General features: G+C 50.2%; 1 protein-coding gene across 3 annotated transcripts; it reads left to right on the top strand.

Moving 5' to 3' along the window:
• On the top strand, positions 3,083–17,643 carry MOB3C (MOB kinase activator 3C). 3 transcript variants are annotated; one of them, XM_021405194.1, is made up of 4 exons: positions 3,083–3,451; positions 7,853–8,337; positions 14,204–14,406; positions 16,471–17,642. In XM_021405194.1, exons 2-4 carry the CDS (start codon positions 7,920–7,922, stop codon positions 16,498–16,500), a joined length of 651 nt encoding a protein of 216 aa, XP_021260869.1. In that variant the 5' UTR covers positions 3,083–3,451; positions 7,853–7,919; the 3' UTR covers positions 16,501–17,642. The 3 variants fall into 3 exon arrangements, with proteins under 3 accessions (XP_021260869.1, XP_021260870.1, XP_021260871.1); XM_021405195.1 differs by lacking the exon at positions 3,083–3,451 and adding an exon at positions 3,458–3,969 and having other exon boundaries at positions 16,471–17,643; XM_021405196.1 differs by lacking the exon at positions 3,083–3,451 and adding an exon at positions 3,978–7,059 and having other exon boundaries at positions 16,471–17,643.

Here is an 18,335-nt window from a genome sequence, read left to right as displayed (position 1 = left end):
CACCTTTGTTGAAGAGCATGTTGACTTCTATTTTGCAGCATTCATGCTCCATTTATCATTTTCTTTTAGCTGAAATAAGAGCAATTTTGATTCATTATTCAATTCCTGCTTTGAAGAAGTCAAAGGTGCTGGATTCATTTTTAATATAGGTATAACATCCCTGGAGGAGTAATTGGCAACAGGAGTGAAATTCAAGGATTTCAATTCTATACCCAAGCTGCCTGTGAGCTTAAAAGACCAAAGTCTCTAGTACAAGGCTGGAAGCAGTCACTACCTTTAATTTGAGTGGTTTTTTTTTTTTCCAAGTGATTAGTCACAAGCTCAGTTCTTCTCTGAGGATTTAAGACAATCGTGGCAAAATACAGAAGGGGAAGCGCTGAGTGTATTGGGAGTGTTCTTAAATAAGACCCTACTTGAAAAGGCACAGCTGATCATAATGCTTGCAGCCATTTTGCCAGGAGAATGGGGTGAGTGCCTCTTCTGGCCCTGGAAGAGGTGGAATCAATCGATTCCAATGAAGAGATCAAGGGCTTTTTTTCTTCAGGTGTTTTCTTGTCACTTGAAGTGTACACCGTAACATGTTCCCTCTTTGTGTCAGGGTTAAACCACTTGGCACACAGCTGGTGACCCGGTGTTGTGTTGTGTGTCCCCAAACAGCAGACGAGCCAAGAGCCAGGTAGGTGTGTGTGTGTGCAGTGGGAGGAAGATAGCTGAAGGCTGAATGCTGCACAACCTCCCAGGAGGTATTCCCAGGTCTTCTGCTGAGGACAGCTTGATGCAAGCCCCTGGAAGCGTTACCCCTGTGTTTTCTCCAGGAAGCCATGAACTCTGCTGTTGAAAAATGCACTTATGATCTGTGCTGAGCCTAAGAGCTGGTGAAAATGAATCTGCTAGCGTGGCTGTGAAATTGTGCTGTACAACCACTAGAGGGAAGATGTCTCCTCATTCTGAGCTACCAGCACACAGTTTACAAAGCCTGTCTGCTCAGCTTTGTTAAATTAGTGAGTTTGGTGCTAAAAAATGCCAAGATGCCCAGACTTCTCCTGTATGGGCAGGCATTGAGAATGTAGTGGGCTGTACTGAGTTATACCAAAGGTTCCCCTAGCCCTGTGTCGTAGGTGAGCTGCCTTGGCAAGGGTGCAAGGCCAGAGTAAACCCAGCAGTAGCTTTCCTCAGTGTAGGAGAGACATGGATCTATTGGAGTGTGCCCAGATGTGGGCTGCAAAAATGATCAGCAGGACGGAACACTTCCCCTATGAGGACATGCTGAGGGCTGGTGCTGTGCAGCCTTGGGAAGAGAAGGCTGCGGGGAGACATGAGAGCAGCCTTTCAGTATCTCAAAGGAGACTAAAATTAAGAAGGGCACAGACTCTTTAGCAGGGTCTGCTGTGATAGGACAAGGGGAAATGGTTTCAAACTCAGAGATGAGAAATTTAGATTGGATATAAAGAAGATTTTACAGTAAGGGTGGTGAGGCACTGGCACAGGTTGCCCAGAGAGGTGGTGGGTGCCCCATCCCTGGGGACATTCAAGGTCAGGCTGGATCAGACTCTGAGCTCCTGATGGAGCTGTAGGTGTCCCTGTTTGCTGCAGCGGAGTTGGACCAGGTGGCCTTTAATGATCCTTTCAACTCAAACAATCCTGTGATTCTATGACTGGAGGCTCCAGCCCCCTCTGAGTTCCAGTGCTGTCTCTCAGCTGCTGAAGGACTTGGTGCAGTCCCCCTGTACACACAGGGTGCTCAGGGGCCAGGCACGGGGCCTAGTGCTGCACTTGTCAAGTCTTTTGGAGGCACAGTGCCCTGCTCCTGTGCAGCTGTGTCCTGGCATGAGGCCCTGCTGCTGTGCCGGCCTCTTCCCATGGGGCCTGCTGGAGCCACCAGTGCTCTGGGCCCGCTTCCTTCCCTGCTTCCTTCCCCCTGATAAATTCAGCAGTGCACCTGCCTGCGTGAGTGGAGCCAGGCCACCCTCTTCCTTCCTCTGCGGCAGACAAATGCCCCTGCAGAAAGATGGGCTGTGTCCCTGGCCCCACTCCTTTGGCTGCCGCCTGCCTCCCAGAGTTCTGGCTCTGTTTCACTTGGATGCAAATCGTGGCTGTGAGTTCCCTGTGGGATCTGTGCTGTCCATTGCAAAGCCCCGGGAGCTTTGTCTACTCTGCAGACATCTGTCCCAGCCTCCCAGTCACAAGCTCCCGGGATGTTTTGACGTTTTGTGGTTCTCTGTATCTCCTGGGGACAAGCATGGACTCTGGTGCTTACTCTGTCCTTGGGGGGGAATCATAGAATCATTGAGGTTGGAAAAGACCTCTAAGATCATCTAGCCCAACCTGTGCCCACCATGCCCCCTGACCACGTCCCTCAGTGCTATATCCCCACAGTTCCTGAACACCTCCAGGGACTGTGACCCCACCACCTCCCTGGGCAGCCTGTGCCAGTGCTTTGCCACTCTTTCTGAGAAGAAATTGTTTCTAATACACAACCTCAGCCTTCCCTGGTGCAACTTGAGGTCATAACTTTTTGTCCAGCGAGGAGGACAGCAGCATGGCACTGACCACCATCCGAGTACATGGGATGTTTCACCTCCAGATTTTACATTTTCTGCACAAACTCACATTGCAGCGGGTGCCGGTTCCATGCCCCTAGCTAGACTGAATCTCAACCACCTAAACCTTACACACCCTTCCTGTGTCCCCACCCCACCACCCGGCCCTGAGCTGCCCTTAGCCACATCCTGCTGGTGACCAGGGATGTTTGCAGGTGACCTGCTTTTTAAAGACTGGCGTCGAACCTTGTGACTCCAGGGCAGACCTGTGGTTGAGAACCCACGCTGCAAGGAAGGGGTGCTGGGATGGCAGGGCCACGCTGCTCTTGCCCCACTCACACCCATGCTGGCTGCATGCGGGGCACACGCTGGGAGCTGTTGCTCCTCCTGCAGCCCTGTGCTGATGATGTGCTTCATAGCCCAGCCAAAGCCAGCTTTCTCTGTGGACTGAAATGGTATTTTTGTTTGTTTGGGGTTTTTTTTTTTCCTTTTTGTTTTCATTTTCCCTTTCTCTCTCTCCCTCTCTTTTTTTTTTTTTTTTGGAAGACATCCAGCCCGTCAACCCTTCAGCGTGCCAAGTGGGGAGGGATGTGCATGCACATGAGCATGCACATATCAGCGTGTGCCCAGCTGTGGGGGGGGCAGGCTGCCGGCGTGTCCCAGGGACAGCTGCGGCTCCGGCAGGGTCAGGATGTGACATCACCGGCAGGAGAAAAACCCTCGGCCCCCACTTTCTGCAACCAAAACCTCAGTCAGCGTGCGGCTGCTCTCCGTGCTGCAGGGCATCCTGCCGGATTCTGGGCTTTTATTTTGAATGTTTTCTTTTTTTTTCTTTTTTTTTTTTTTTCCCTCAGTAAGAGCAGAAAGTGCGGCGGGATTGTGTGCTGGCAGCCAGGCGTGCTGGGGATGAGGTGAGTGCTGGGGCTGGAAGAAGGAGTAGCAGCGGCATCCCAGCTGGTGCTGTGTCCCCTGCATCCCTAAGGATGCTCCTGGGGTGCTTTTAGTACAGGGTGGGCAAACCCAAGAGAAGCAAAATGGGTGCTTGCAGGAGCTCTTCCCCGTTTTGTGGGTGTCCCGGCTTGGCTGCGAGCATATAAATGCTGAGAGATCCTGGTTTGCAGCTGTGTGTTAGTGCAGATAGCTGGAAGGGAGCAGGGAGCCCAAGGTTTAGGCTGATCACACATCAGCCTGGGACTGGGGGCAGTCCTGGAGGTGGCTTTGCCATTGTCCAATGGAGGGCAGGAAGTTTTGGGCAGAGAAAGCTGTGGGGATGCGCTTCCAGTAGCTGGCTCGTGTCCTTCCAATCGTCTTCCTGGAGTTCTGGCACTTGGGATTACAGCTCTGATGATGGAGTGATCACCCTTGGGACTTACCTTGGCTACAAGCAAGTCCCTGTTGGCAGCAGCAAAACTCCAGCACCAAGAGCAAGGTACCCCAAACAGCATCACCCCCAGAGTGTGCTGGGTGCCCCACTAGAGAGATGAGACTTTGATTTGCTGTGGTTTGGGACGTGGGGGTGATTGGATGAGAGGGCTGTGTGTCCTCTTCCTGGAAACTGTGCTGGGTTTGCTTTGCATGAGGTGGGGATTTCCGAGTGTCAGCAGAGCTGGGAGAAGCAACAGCATGGGGAGCTGAGCCTCCTCTGGGAGTTGGTCCCTCCAGAAATGGATGCTGGGGACTTTCCCAGAGGATGCTCATGGTCCCTCGCGACTATATCCAAAGTGCCTGGATTAACTCTGTGTTGGGACTGGTGGGACTCTGCAGTCCCGCTGTCTGGCGTGCTGGCCCTTGATCCCTCTCCCGGCATCTCATCTTGGCTTGTTTCCTGGAATGTTCTATCGTTTGGGTTATGTTTGGGATCGGCGGCCAAGAACCCCGTTTCTCATGGCCAGCCCAGCTGGGGCTTGGCTCCAGCAGGAAGCATGAGGAGGGTGATAGGGGCCAGAGCCCCAAAGCCACGCCCCCAGCATCTTCCTCCATTTAAACCCTTAAAACCAACCTCTCTGCCTCTAAAACCAGACTGGGCCACCACGTGCCACCAGCCCCACGTTGGATCTCAGGGTTGTGTCACCTGCATTGCGAGGGGTGCTCAGGGGAAGCAGGGTTGGGCTGGGGGGCATTTCTGCAAGGCTGTCACCAAGAAGCCCCACTTGCACAGCTGCTCCAGGACAGGTTGGAAATTGAGTTTTAAGGACGTGGTTTAGTGGGCATGGTGGTAGTGGGATGATGGTTGAACTAGATGATCTCAGAGATCTTTTCTAACCTTTATGGTTCTATGAAAAAGGACTTATCTGCAGCGAAAAGCTAGCAGAACCCTTGGCCAGCAGGCAGCTGGAGGCCGTCTGTCTGTCTCGGGGCTCTGGCTCACTGCCCCAACGCCAGGCCTGCCACGCAGGGACGTGGCAGGAGGGACTGCCCGCAGAGCGGAGGAGGCAATCCCCTGCAGCACCAAGGGGGAGTCCAGCCACTGGGGGAACACCCGGGGAAGCACAGCGGGATGTGCGGGGCAGGCAGATTTGAACCACAGCTTTGCTACGTGGTGCTGGGCTGACTCCTGCTCGTGCTCCCCATCATGGCTCGCAGCACGCTGCTGACAGCTCCTGCGGTTCCAGGGCAGATGTTTGTGCAAGTGTGTAAGTGTCTCGGGCCGGATCCAGGGCTGGCTTGGGCACCAGAACCACTGCCAGCTGGAGGTGCTGGTGTCAGTGCTGTTTTCCTCGTTAGCACTGACCCCGGTCAGTAATAATCATTAGGGGCACTCACAAAGCACTTTCTCTCCCTTGAAGCCAACTCCTGGCTTTTGCTGCCCTTAATATCAGGGGGCCCTTTGGCAGGGAGGAATTACTTTTGAAACTGGGGAAACTGAGGCACAAAGTGCAGCACCATCCCGGCTGCAGCCCAGAGCGCAGCGCTGCCCCGACCACTCCTCCCCACTGCTTTCCAGATCGGAGCCAATTTGAGGTCACAAAGGCAGGTCTGCCCTGGTGGCTTTGCTCAGTCCGGTGGGACTGATCGCGGTGGGCAGAGGAAGCTCCCCTCCCTGCTTTGCTTTTTTTTCCCCCTCTTTTGTCTTGCCAGTTTCTAAACAGACCGTTCAGCGTTGTTCTCAATTTAAAACAAAGCCTTTGTTTGGCAGCGTTCTGTGGATTTCAAATGATTAAAAAGAAAAACAACAAACCAACCCCAAGAACTAAAGAAACAGAATCCTCCTCAAATTTGGAACTAGCAGCTGTCTTTGACCGTGAACTCACTTCCCTCCCATCCAGTTCATTTCCTTTCTCCCCCAGACCTGCCAACCCTCTAGGAAATCGGGATTTCGCATGTCCCTGCCTGCTGCAGTCCTGCAGCAGCTCAGCCCCACGGTTTAACCCTGTGCTGACTTGGCTCTCTGAGCCCTTAGTGCATGGCTGTGGGTGCCAGCACCGCCCTGCTGTGGGAATGGCAGCACAGCAAAGCCAGCTGCAGCCGTTCCAGGGCTGCTCGGGGGGGAGCTTTGATTTTGCACATGGGAACTGAAGGTGGGAGCTGTGGGCACCCACCCAGGCCCCTCGGCAGTGGGATGCATGCCAGTGTGTGGCAGGAGCTGCTGCCTCAGCTTGCCCCAGTGTTCCTATTGCAAGGCTGTACCCAGTATTGAAAGCCCCACTCCTGGCCTCCCGCAGCTCCCTGTGCCTCTCATGGATTTTCCTGCCCGTCAGACCCTGTGTGGTGGGAGCTTTGGAGAGAGGTTAGGAAAGAATCCGGTTCCTGGCCCGGTGCCTCTGCCTGCTCCTTTTGGTAGTAAATCCCAGGATGTGTTCTTGGCTTTGTGTTAAACTGAATTTCTGCAGAACGTTTTTCTCCCTGATTCCAGTAAGGATTCATGAGGCCTTTAAATGGCTCAGTAATTCAGTAGCGATGCTGGCAAGGATCCCAAGAGCAAAACCACTCGCGTTACCCAGCTGTGCCTAGCTGCAGGGAGCTTGGGGACGGGTCTGCTCTGCATTTGGGCAGCATTGGGCACTGCTCCCTTCTTCCTGGGAACATCTAACAGATGCACAGTAGGAAAAAATCTGGCAGGTGTTTAGCAGGGTTCTTACTCTGTGTTTGTTTGTTTTTTAAGTGGTGTTTCATTGATGTTCCAAAGCATCGGTCCATTCCAATGCAGGGATAACTGAGTTGTTCACCCAAGCTCTGTGATGGAGGCAGTACATCACTGCACGTGTGGGAAAGGCTGTGGCTTTTCCCCGCTGGCCTTTGGTTGCAAAACCAAACCCAGCAGGGCTCTCACCTGCCGCCACGTGGAAAGCCCCACAGGACAGTTCCTGCATCCTGGAGGGACTCCGTGGGGAGCCCAGGGCTTCTCTGGCAAGGTGGTTGGCTGATCTCTGCTGGATAAAATAGGATTTGCTTTTGGCTTGGGACTGAGCTTACAAAGCAGAGTTTATACAGCAAGCTTTTGGCTAAGAGATGCCGTTTTAATGACGAGTGTGCATCCAGGCTTCACTTGGACGCCATTCCCTCCCACTCGTGACTTTGGGTAAGACACTTCCCCTTTCTGTGAACCTTTTTCTTCTTCTTTTTTTTTGCTTTAACTCCTCCTCTCTGGGGGAGGCTGCCTGGGGACTTCTACCTCCCTAGACTTTGGAAGGGCATTGAGCTCACTGCAGCCTTGCTCTCCCATTATCAGTGCTGCAGAGGGGCACAGGGAACTCCAGGCAGAGGCACGTGCACAATTCAGCCTGTCCAAACGCATGGGATTTCCACCGGAGCTTCAGGAAGGAAAAAAGGGAAATGCTGCAGACCTCGACCACTCTGGCAGCCTCAGGAAGGGATGAACTCAGCGCTGCTGAGCGGTGACTTCCAGGTCACATCCCCTGTTCCCGGGGTGCTGTGGGACCGGAGCACTGTGGGGAGCGCTGGCAGCACGGGCTCCCATGCATTGTGTCGCATCCTGGCCCTGGTGAGCTTGGATGCCGTTTCCCTTCTTTGGCTGTGGGTTTTGTTCTACTGAACAAACACACGGCAGAACAACAAGAATTCTCCCCCTTTTCCCATTGATCTGGGTGCTGGGGCTGTGTGAACCAGCGGTCAGCTGCAGTCACAGTGTTGTCCCTACAGCATTGGGGTTATTTCTGTGGGAAAGAGGCACAGCCCCTTTGCCAGGAAGGAAAGGGCCGCAGGTAGGTGAGTGCTATTGGTATCACACTTTGTACTTCATTGCGGTAGTTCTGGACAAAAGCCCTAGAGATAAGAAGCTGGCTCCCAGCATCCCAGTGCTATCTCATCCCAGTCAGGTGCACGCATGACCAAAATTTGTCTTCTCCTCCCAGATACCTCCAACCCTGAAGATCCTCAGCGCTGACCTTGGTGCCCTCACCCTGGCTGGCCCAACCCACGATGGCGTTGTGTCTGAAGCAAGTCTTCAACAAAGACAAAACCTTCCGTCCCCGGAAGAAGTTCGAGCCTGGCACACAACGCTTTGAACTGTACAAGAAGGCCCAGGCCTCCCTCAAATCTGGGCTGGACCTGAGGGCTGTGGTACAGCTGCCTCCTGGAGAGAGCATCAATGACTGGATCGCCGTGCACGTGGTGGACTTCTTCAACCGCATCAACCTCATCTACGGCACCATGTGCGAGTACTGCACGGAGCAGTGGTGCCCTGTCATGTCCGGTGGGCTCAGGTACGAGTACCGGTGGCAGGACGATCGCAAGTACCGGAAGCCGACGGCGCTGTCGGCGCCGCAGTACATGTGTCTGCTGATGGACTGGATCGAGATGCTCATTAACAACGAGGACATCTTCCCCACCAGGATAGGTGAGCGCGCTGTGATTCTGCAGGAGGCTGTTGTTGTAAACCATGTAGTTTTCCAAACTGTTGGTGCACCTCTGGGTTGGTATTGCTGAACTTTGCAATCCTGAGAGCTCTGCTGATGACCTTCTTTGGCTGGGAGCTGCACTGACTGACACTGGCCCTTCTGCTGAGCTGCTTTCTTGTAGTTTTGGGTTGGAGCTGGTGTGTTGGCCAGTGGGTGCTGGTGAAAGACAGCTATCACCTCTCCCCTTCACTAAGGGGCTGTTCTGGTGGTTTTCTGGCACCTTCAGGGGACAGAAGGGGTCTATAAAAATACTCTGTCAGTGTTCAAGAAGTATTTGCATAAAGCACTAAATAATACGCTTCAACTTTTAGTTAGCCCTGAAGTGGTCAAGCAGTTGGACTTCGATCCTTATAGACCCATTCCAAACATCCTATCCCAGCCCTACTTCATTCCATCAGGTCTATTCGTTGTCTGGGTCATCTGTGCTGAACTGGGCTGCCAGGTTGTGCCCAGGAGCAGTTGCTTTACAGGTGAAATGCAAAGCCACTTGAATGTTAAAGTAGTTTAGGAAGCTTAGGGGGTAAGTATAGGTTTTAGGAAGTAAATGCAGGGCTTTGAGAGTTTCTCTCTCCTTTTCTGTTTCCCCGGGGAGCATAGCTGACAGCTGGATAAAACCACTGCAGTTAGGCTTAGGATTTTCATGCTAGGAAATGCTGAAGAAAATGATCTGTGAGGGATTTTTGGCTGCCACTAATTGTTGCAGCCTCGTTTGGCTATGCTGGAGCACCTAGTCATGTGTTGCTTCTCTTTTGGGAAATCCTGTGGCCCTCGGGGTTCTGGCTGTTCCACGCAGGCTCAGAAGGCTGCCAGCTCTGTGCAGGCAGGAGGAGGGAGGCAGTATGCGGAGGCTTGGTGTGCCAAACTCTTAAGTCAGTCTTGTGGAATGGGTGCCCATTCTGACCCGGCTGCATGGGCTCAGTCTACAGGTAGGGTGGCACAAACACTTTTTTCCTTTTCCGAGGCCATTACCAGGATCCCTTTTTCAAGCATCTTTGTGCGTCCCTGAGTGACTTCAGCCTCCTTGCTGGTGTGCGTCAGTACCTTGGCTCCCATGTGTAGAAGGGAACGTAGCTGCACTCACATTTCATGGTGCCATGCAGCAGGGAGGGTCACAGGGCTTGGGGACAGTGCCCCGGGCACACTGCAGATTTCCATCCTTGCCATCTGCAGTGCAGCTGTCCCAAGACAAAGATTTCCCTGCTAAGGCCACCTGACAGCAGACAAAGCAGACTTTTTTTAGAAACTGCAAGTGTGACCCAAACTTGCTAACGCTGTCTGAGGCTAACCTCGGCATCCCTGTCCAACAAAAGCCACAAAACCTGGAGCAGTACATGATTCAGTGGGACTTAGTCATAGCTCTGTTGGCAGCCAAGGGAGAGGCATTTTTGGGGTCAGGGTGGGAAAACTGTTCATCCTGGGCTCAGAGGCTCAGCTGGAAATGAGCAGAGACGGAAAGGGGGAAAAGATGGGGCATCTTCCTCATCCCCAGGGAAATCCACCCACAGGGCTCGATCCCACTTAAAGGCTTTGCTGTACAAATCCTTTGGATGGAAAACTGTCTGTCTGCCGGTCGTGATGAGACAGCTTCCTGGACGGGCGGAGCACGGCTGCCATAAATCTTCTCCAGCTCTTCCAGATGACCCATATCAGTTAGCATGTTCTAGTGTTCATTTCCGCTCTCCCAACCAACATAGCTGGGCTGGGAAAAAAGCCTACTCCATGCAGAATGAGCATTGTTCCCATGGAGGGATAAGAATAAATGATTCCACAGGCATATTTTGCCAGATGGTAAAACTATGTCAGTAGACCTCTTCATGAACAGATTACCACCTGTACAATAGCACCAGCCCCAGAAATCGCTGTGCCTTGAGGTGCCTGCTGGCAGGGGAAGTCACGTTCAGTTTCATTCAGTGTCTCACTGGGAGCCTGCCCAGCACCCAGTGTCAGGGCCATTGGTAACGCATGGGGAGGAGGCTTTGGTGGATGGAGTTTGCAGGGCCATGTGTCCCATGCCAGCACTGATGTGTATGCCGAAACCTCTCCATTTTTAAATGGGGCTTGGATGAAAACCAGCATTGGAAACGCCCCATACTCTCCGCCAAGCCTGTCTGTGGCTGGAAGAAACATCACTCACAGGAGGCTCTGGGACAGTTCTTGGAAAGCTCTTCTACACTCAGATTCTGCTGTTCACGCATATTCCCAAAACAATGATAAAAAAGCAGAGAAAACTTGATGCACAATTCTTTCTCTCTATAACAACAAGAGAAAAATGTTCAGAATTCAGCTAATTATTGCAGTTTTCTCAGCTGACTGTTTTTAATTCAGTTTGTCTTTTATTTTCTCCCTGTTTTGTTCCAAAAGTAATGCCACACCAGCTTGCAGCTGCCATGGTGCCATTAATTTCAAATTGGATTTAGAGGTTTATTTTTAGGAAAAGACAAATCATGGAACAGAGGCGAGAATGGAAGTTGGAAATAATACCAACAACAATTCATCATGTAGATCATTGAGTTACTGCTTTTGGAGAGGGAAAAATACAATTGCAAAGAAGCAAAATAGTTTCACAGCACTGTTTCATCACAAAAAAATGCAATTGGCTAGTGCACGAGGGCTGGGGATGAGAGAGATGGTGAGGAGGATCCAAGGCCCGCTCGTATTCCCTTCCCGTAAGTGCAGACGCTTTTCATTTCCTTTTCCACACAGTCCCACATGGCTTTCTTATGTTTTGAAGCGATCAGCACGGAGTGTGGAAAACAGACTTCTCTAAGCATTAAATCACATCTTGGGTTTCAAGGAAAACATCCAAGATAAACTGTAGGTGCTAATTCATTTTGGGGCGGTGAGTCACGCTGCTCACCCAGTGCCTTGATGAAATAGAACCTGCTGTATTTACAGCTCTTGCGCTGGCTTCCAGCACTTGTGATGCTCTGTGCTTTGCATTGCTGCTCTGCTCAGCTCCTGTTGGTACCATTTCTGCTGTGCAGAAAGAGAAGGCCCACCAGCCTCCTCCTTAGAGCAGGCTCTAGGTTGAGGTCTGCATGTGCATGGGGTGAGGGACAGACTTTCTCCAGAAAACCCAGATGATGGGAAGGAGAAGAGACTGAGAGGCTGGAAAAGGGACTCCGGGCATGCTTGACTCCAACTGACCACATTTCATGTATTTCAGCTGGAGGAAGGTGTATGCATCTGGCAGGTGGGCCATGTTGGGTGGCTGCCTCTTGTCTGGAACCTTCTGGAGAGGTTATGGTTGGAGATGATGATCCAGGTTACAATCGCAGGCTCATTAAGGTTGGAAAAGAACTCTAAGATAATCTAGTCCAGCTGTTAACCCATCGCCACCATGCCCACTGACCATGTCCCTCAGTGCCACATCTCCACAGTTCTTGAACACCTCCAGGGACGGTGACCCCACCACCTCCCTGGGCAACCTGTGCCAGTGCATCCCCTCTCTTTCTGAGAGGAAATTCTTCCTAATATCCAACCTGAACCTTCCCTGATGCAACTTAAGACCATTACCTCCCATCCTATTGCTGTTACGTGGGAGAAGAGCCTGACTACCAACCTCACCATGACCTTTCAGGGAGTTGTAGAGTTTCTTCTCCAGACTGAACAATCCCAGTTCCCTCAGCTGCTCTCCATACGAGTTTGGCCCTTTACTAACTTTGTTACCTTTCATAGATGGTGCAGCTCCAGCTATGCCACTGACCTCTCTCCTGGCCCATGTTCCCCCATAGTAGATGCTCGGGTCCTGGGACAGGAGGGTATCACAAGAGAAGCAGATGTGGCTGCAACATGGGGAGTGGAAGCAGGGCCTGGTGGCCCAGGCCATGTGCTTCATGTGTGTGAGCAAGAGAGGTGATGTGGGGAGAAAGAGCCCCAACCAGCCCCCTGCGATCCCTGGGCTGAAAGGACTATAGTGGTGGTGTTGCAACACAGTAGGCTAAGAGGTGACCTTCTGGAGTCCATTGGTGACTCCCATGGAGTGGTGGCCAGTCATGACCACGGCAAGGTCATGTCTATAGAGGACAGCCACACACTGACACCTTGTGATGAACAAAAGGAAGAGCAGCTCCGTCCCAGGAGCTGGGTGATACTGCTGGGTTCAATTGAAACCACAGTGGTGGATAGCCCAGAAGGGTACTGTTAGGTCTTGGCAGCCCAGTGGTATCTTTCATGATATCATATCATCATTAGGAATGAGGTGACTCTAACAGCTCCTGTAGTTGCTATGCTTCTCCATACAAGATCAGTGCTCCTCACTGCCTGCTTTGTGAGGAGGAGGTACCAGGCAGAGGACAGTGACAAACTGGAGACAACATGTACACTGCTGCCTGCCTACTGGCACCTTGCTGAGTTCCTGGCAGCAGCTGCTCGTCCTTGGTCTCAGGACAGGCTGTTCGGAACAGTGTGTATTCCCCAGCTGTGGCCTGGGAACGTGCACTCATCGCAAATTACTTGCCATGATGGGTTTTTCTTTATTAAAGGAAATATTTTTATGGCTAGTTCCTCAAATCTGGTCTGTAGGAGCCACTCTAATAGCATGTTTCAGGCCCCAGCTGGGTGATTAGGGCTTTTAGTTGCTCAGCAAATTCTCAGTGCAAAAAGCTCAAATGAAGCCTTTTATAAAACATGGTGTTTTTGCTTGCTGCAGGGAAGCCCAGCAGACTGCTTGCTGTCGTTATCAGCCAGGCAGGCAGAGTGAGCCCTGCAGCTAAGGGGGCAGGGCAGAAGCAGATCCCTTCATCAGTGGCATGGAGAGGTGCTTGCATTTGGCAGAAAGCCCTAAGAGGATCTACTAGAATCCTAATGGGTGATGTCAGACTCCACTGGGTTTTGTACTGCTGCAAGATGCTTGTTGTTATGAAGGGCAGTGGCCATGAATCTCAGCCCCCTCCCCATGTAGGTGTGCTCCTGAGCCAAAGTGCACATCTTTCTCAAGATGAGGCCAAGCTGTCTACCCATGGCATGGGCAGCCCAAGCTTCTGCCTTGTGCACAAAGCAAGGTGAGACCAGGCTGAGGGTGATATTGCTCCAGACCAAAGATAACCTTCTGTTACGAGTACTTTGACACTAAGCTCGGTGCTTATTGAGGAAGATTCAAATTACTGTTTGTATTTTTTTAGCTAAGAGATGTGTGAGCTGGCTATGGGGTTTGGAAAGATTTTTAAGAGGTTAAGTGCTGCATTAGTAAGAAGCCAAGAGAGGAGGCAGGTAGCACTGTGGGAAGGGAGGATTTTATTTTGCTCTTTGCAAATTTGCATTGAATTGCTCAGGGGAGAAAAAGAACCTTCAGGAAAACAAATTCCACTTGGTTCATTTTCCACCATCCAAAAATATATATTCAGGGGTTTCAAAGCCAGGTTTTCTTTAGAAATGTACCCTTAGCTTCCTGACACTGACTGTATTATGCCTCTGAGATTTGCACTGTTATAACAATGTATTTAGATAAGGATGTAAATGGAGAATAATAAATTGTGTCCTTGTACAAGACAAAGCCAAAAGTCTATAGTGGTGCATGGTGGGCCCTGTTCTTGAACACCTTGGCAGGATATTTCAGTAGGGAGCATCATACAGGTGCAGTGCTGTTACAACCTGAGCATTGTTAAGACTGGCACTTTTCTTCCTGTTTTAATGACACGTTTGTTTGAAAAATATCCCCAAACCAGCTGGAACTCTGTCTGTTTCTGTTGATGCACCCATGACTGCTTGTTGAGTGTGGCAGGGACATTTAACCATTAGCTAGTTTTGGGTTTTTGTTTGCTTTGGGAAATGGTCAAATGGCTTTAACTTGCTTCTGCTTTGCAGGTGTTCCCTTCCCCAAGCAGTTCCAGCAAGTTTGCACTAAGATCCTCACCCGCCTCTTCCGCGTCTTCGTCCATGTCTACATCCACCACTTTGACAGCATCATCAACATGGGTGCTGAGGCTCATGTCAACACCTGCTACAAGCACTTTTACTACTTCATCAGGGAGTTCAGCCTTGTTGACCACCGGGAGCTGGAGCCTTTGGTAAGGGTGCCCCAGGGATGGGGAAGAGGACAGGGTGAGAGCAGTGTGAGTTGAACACAGCTCTGGTAAACTCAGGCAAGGTCAGACTCTGCCCCATGCAGGACACACATCTCCAGATAGCAGCTAATCTGGGTCTAGCAGGAGTTGCACTGTAGCCTCTCCTGGGAAGCAATTAAAGCAATTAGCCAAGCAGAGAGTGAGAGACCTTGGTCATAGCAGGGAGGGGGGAAGAAAGGGAAGAGCTACACAGTCCTGGCACATAAACTAGAAAATATGTAGTTTTGTAAGCAAAGCAAACGTGTCACAGGCCATACTGAGTGTGGTCTGGCCCATGGAAGCCTGTTGTGGTGGGGAGAATAATAAGGAACCCAGTAGTTAGCATGCTGGGTGAAGGGATGGGCTGCAGAAAAGGCCAAATCCAGCATCGGAGAGTCTGAAGACAAAGAGCTGAGAAAAGTCACAACATGAGCTGCCTGTTTAGAAGTACCAGGAATGCCCCTGCCCCTGAGCACTAAGTGCTTTAACTCCTTTCCTGCTTTCTTTTTTCTCAGTCAATTTGCTGCCTCCTCTGCTGAGTGCAATCTGGGAGGCTGGGATGATGATCCAACCAGGGGACACCTGAATGACAATAGCAGACTCATTAATTAATTACTTTATATAGTGTGGTTGTGACCTATGTTATCACAATGGCCCTCACCTTCAGAAAATGACAGTTCAGCATCACTGTGTACTCTATTCTTCCTCACAACCATTCCTCATGACAAACTTCTTTAAGGTTGATATACAGCCCATAATGGTGTCCTCTCCTCTGGCTGATGCTTGCTAATGTAAATAATTAGCACCTACTAGCCAAAGCAGAGGCTGACATAGGCTTTCAGTGCCGGTGACACACATGCAACACGAGATGATTTATGGTACTGGATGATTCTAAGATGAATAGATTTTCCTGTGTGATGCAACTAGGGTTAAATTACAAGGAAATGAAGCACTTTTCTCTCTGGTGATCTATGTCTTGTTTCCTGGTGTGCACATTGCGTGGTATCCAGTACCTGGAATCCACACCCTACAGTAACCTCAAGCACCCATGAGACCTCCTTCCCTCCAGCAATGACTTGCTGTATGTATGCAGGAGAGTGAGCTGCAACCAGAGAGGGCTGAGTCCTGAGTGCACTGCTGGGCTGGGGAGCTGGGGCAAGGTCCTGAAGATTATGAACAGCTTTCAAAGGCAGAAAGTGGTCCTCCTGATGACCCTGTTACCCCAGGGAGGCTGCACCTTGGCACTGCCAGCAGTCCCAAAATCTGAGTGGCTAAGAAAAACAGCCTGTTAGCCTACACAGAGCTCGCTCTTGTCGTCTTGTCCTTCCCTGTGTTCAGCACTGATGGCTCAGGACTAGGTTTTGCAGATGAAGCATTTGGGAAATGACAATGAGAGGAGGGAATCCTGGCTATGGACACTTGAGCCTGAATGGCTACTGGGGGAGCTGCTCGAACTGAAGAGGCATGCTTATGTATTAGGGATACCACAAAGCAGGAGGAGACCCCTGGAGAAGGACATCAAGCTAGCAGTACTGAAGCTAGAGATGTGAGTTGCGGGGAGGATTTCTGTGGCCCTTTGCTATTAGCACTCATTTGCATTACAGTGCAGCCGTGGGATCCCTTGCCAAAACCACAAGCCCCTTGGGTGAGCTGTTGTCACCACCTGGAGGACAGCCACCACTTCTAGGAGAGCCTTGCATCCCCAGGCTCTGGGAGTGGCACGACCTCTCTATCTGCTCCCTGCTGAGTCAGGACATACAGCTCAAACATTTCAGCTCTTTCCTTGGACTGCTCCCAATGCTAAAACTAACCTCTTGACACTGAGACCAAGGAGCATGCCAGGAAGGAGCTGCTGGGGCAGAGGGGTTCCCAGAAGGCCACCGTGGGAAACTAGAACACACTCTGAATTCTATACAGCACTTCCTTGGATTGTTTTTGGATATCTACCAAACTGCCTTTTGCATCACTTCACTGAAACCTGTGTTTTGCACTTACTGGTTCTTTCTTTTTTCCTCCCCTTCAATGCAGAAAGAAATGACAGAACGGATTTGCCATTGAAGTGATTTCAGCAAGGCATACTCAGCAAGATCGTTCAGCATTCAATGGGACAAGAACCCTGCGGTGGGAGATGTCTTCCCAAGGACTTGCTCTGGGCATTTCAACTGAACTATGAAAACTGCAGAAGAGCCTTTCTTCTTTTTTGTCCTCGGCTACATCAAACTCCAAATGTTTTGTTAGCGAGACCTGCCCTGTAAGCAGGTGTGACCTTGGCTACTGAGTCATGCCTGTTGCCTTTCACATGCATTAGACTATGATAACATCTGAGATCAGCTCTGTAGAGCTGGTGACATTTGATCCCAACTGACTCCATGAGGTTAGTTGCCAATGTCTCATTTTTATGAATGTTTTTCCTTCTGCCCTAATTCATGCTTTACCAAAGGGACTTCTTCCCCCCTCCCCTAGGAATTTTTCATACTTCGCAGAAGGGACTTCAGGATGTTCTAAGATGCATCCAGTACTACTTGGACTAATGGCAAAGTGGCCCCATGGCAAATGGAGGTGAACTGGGCCACTTTTCAGAGTGATCAGCAGTCGACCTGAGTATTTTCCATACTCAGAAATTGTGATACAAAGTGAGGGAAAGAAACTTGCCAGAAAACAAGTGACATTTCTTGACATGTTGTCCTGGCTCAAAAAAGCACGTGCTTGCTGTAGAAATCATTGTCTTTCCATTATTCGACTTTGTAGCATAGACATTGTTCTTTTGACAAGAGTTGAAGACTTTTTTTTAATTATTACTATTTTGGGGGAGTTAAATTGTCTGAGCCACAGTGTTGTTGTGTTTGCGTTTCTTGGCCTTTTTCTGGGAAAGTTTTACATACCAGATACAGCTGATACATACAATCAGGGGTTTGCCCATTCTAGGGGAGAGGGGGGACGTGGATAGAAAATGTAAATATTTAAGACAACACTAAAGTTCACAAGTGGATTTTTAGTGCTCAAAGCACTTATTTTATTGTGAAAATCTATTTTTTTTTAATCTTGTGTACCAGATGTATATTTTTACATGGAAATAAAATGGGACAAAATGGACACAAAACCATCTTGATACATCATTCCAATATTTTCTGTGTAATATTAAAAGTCCAAACTTTTTTGTTCTGTTGCTCATTAAAGAAACAGGAATGAGCCTAGTGTCCTTCGTTCTTCCCTCATTCATAGTGAGACATCATGAAAATGCACCCAGGATAACTTGAGTGGATTTCCCTGACAGCTGCCGCACTGATGGAGCTCAGTGTCATGTTGGGACCTCAGCAACAGGCAGCTTGGCCTAAAGGTGTGCATGATGAAGAAAACTCTGCAAGTGCCTGCTGAAAACCTGACTCAGTGGAAGTCTCTGGGATATAAGCTTGTGTTAGGGCAGGTGGCTGGCAAGTCCCAAGTGGATGGTCATAAATCCATGATGTGAGCTGGTCAGAGATATTCTTCCTCTCTTGGTGCAAGTTTTTAAGATGTAAAAGAAAACATGGGAAGAGAGAAAAATGAGCTAAGAAGAAGCTGTTGTTTTCAAGGTTTAAAATTCTGATCATGAAACCACGGGGAAGTAGAAAAGGATAAGATGTGTTCATGACATGAGATCCGTTCCTGGATTGCTTTCTTGGAGGTGGGAAATGCTGATTCTAGCAGAGAGTTTCACAATGTCTCTTGAATGTGTGCAGCTTTTTCCTTCTGGAGGCTGGCAGCTTTGCTAGTGCAGCCTGGTCAGCTGGATTTCCTCATGAAGGTTAGGGAAGGACAGATGACTCACAAGTGTCAAGAAAACCTTGAAGACAGAGCGTGGCATTCAGCTGCTGCTGTAAAGAGACCCTGAGTCAGAGCTGAAATGCCAGCAG

This window comes from Numida meleagris, chromosome 7 (assembly GCF_002078875.1).
Source record: "Numida meleagris isolate 19003 breed g44 Domestic line chromosome 7, NumMel1.0, whole genome shotgun sequence".
In the NCBI taxonomy this organism is placed as follows: Eukaryota; Metazoa; Chordata; class Aves; order Galliformes; family Numididae; genus Numida; species Numida meleagris.
This window is presented reverse-complemented; position numbering and strand designations above follow the sequence as displayed.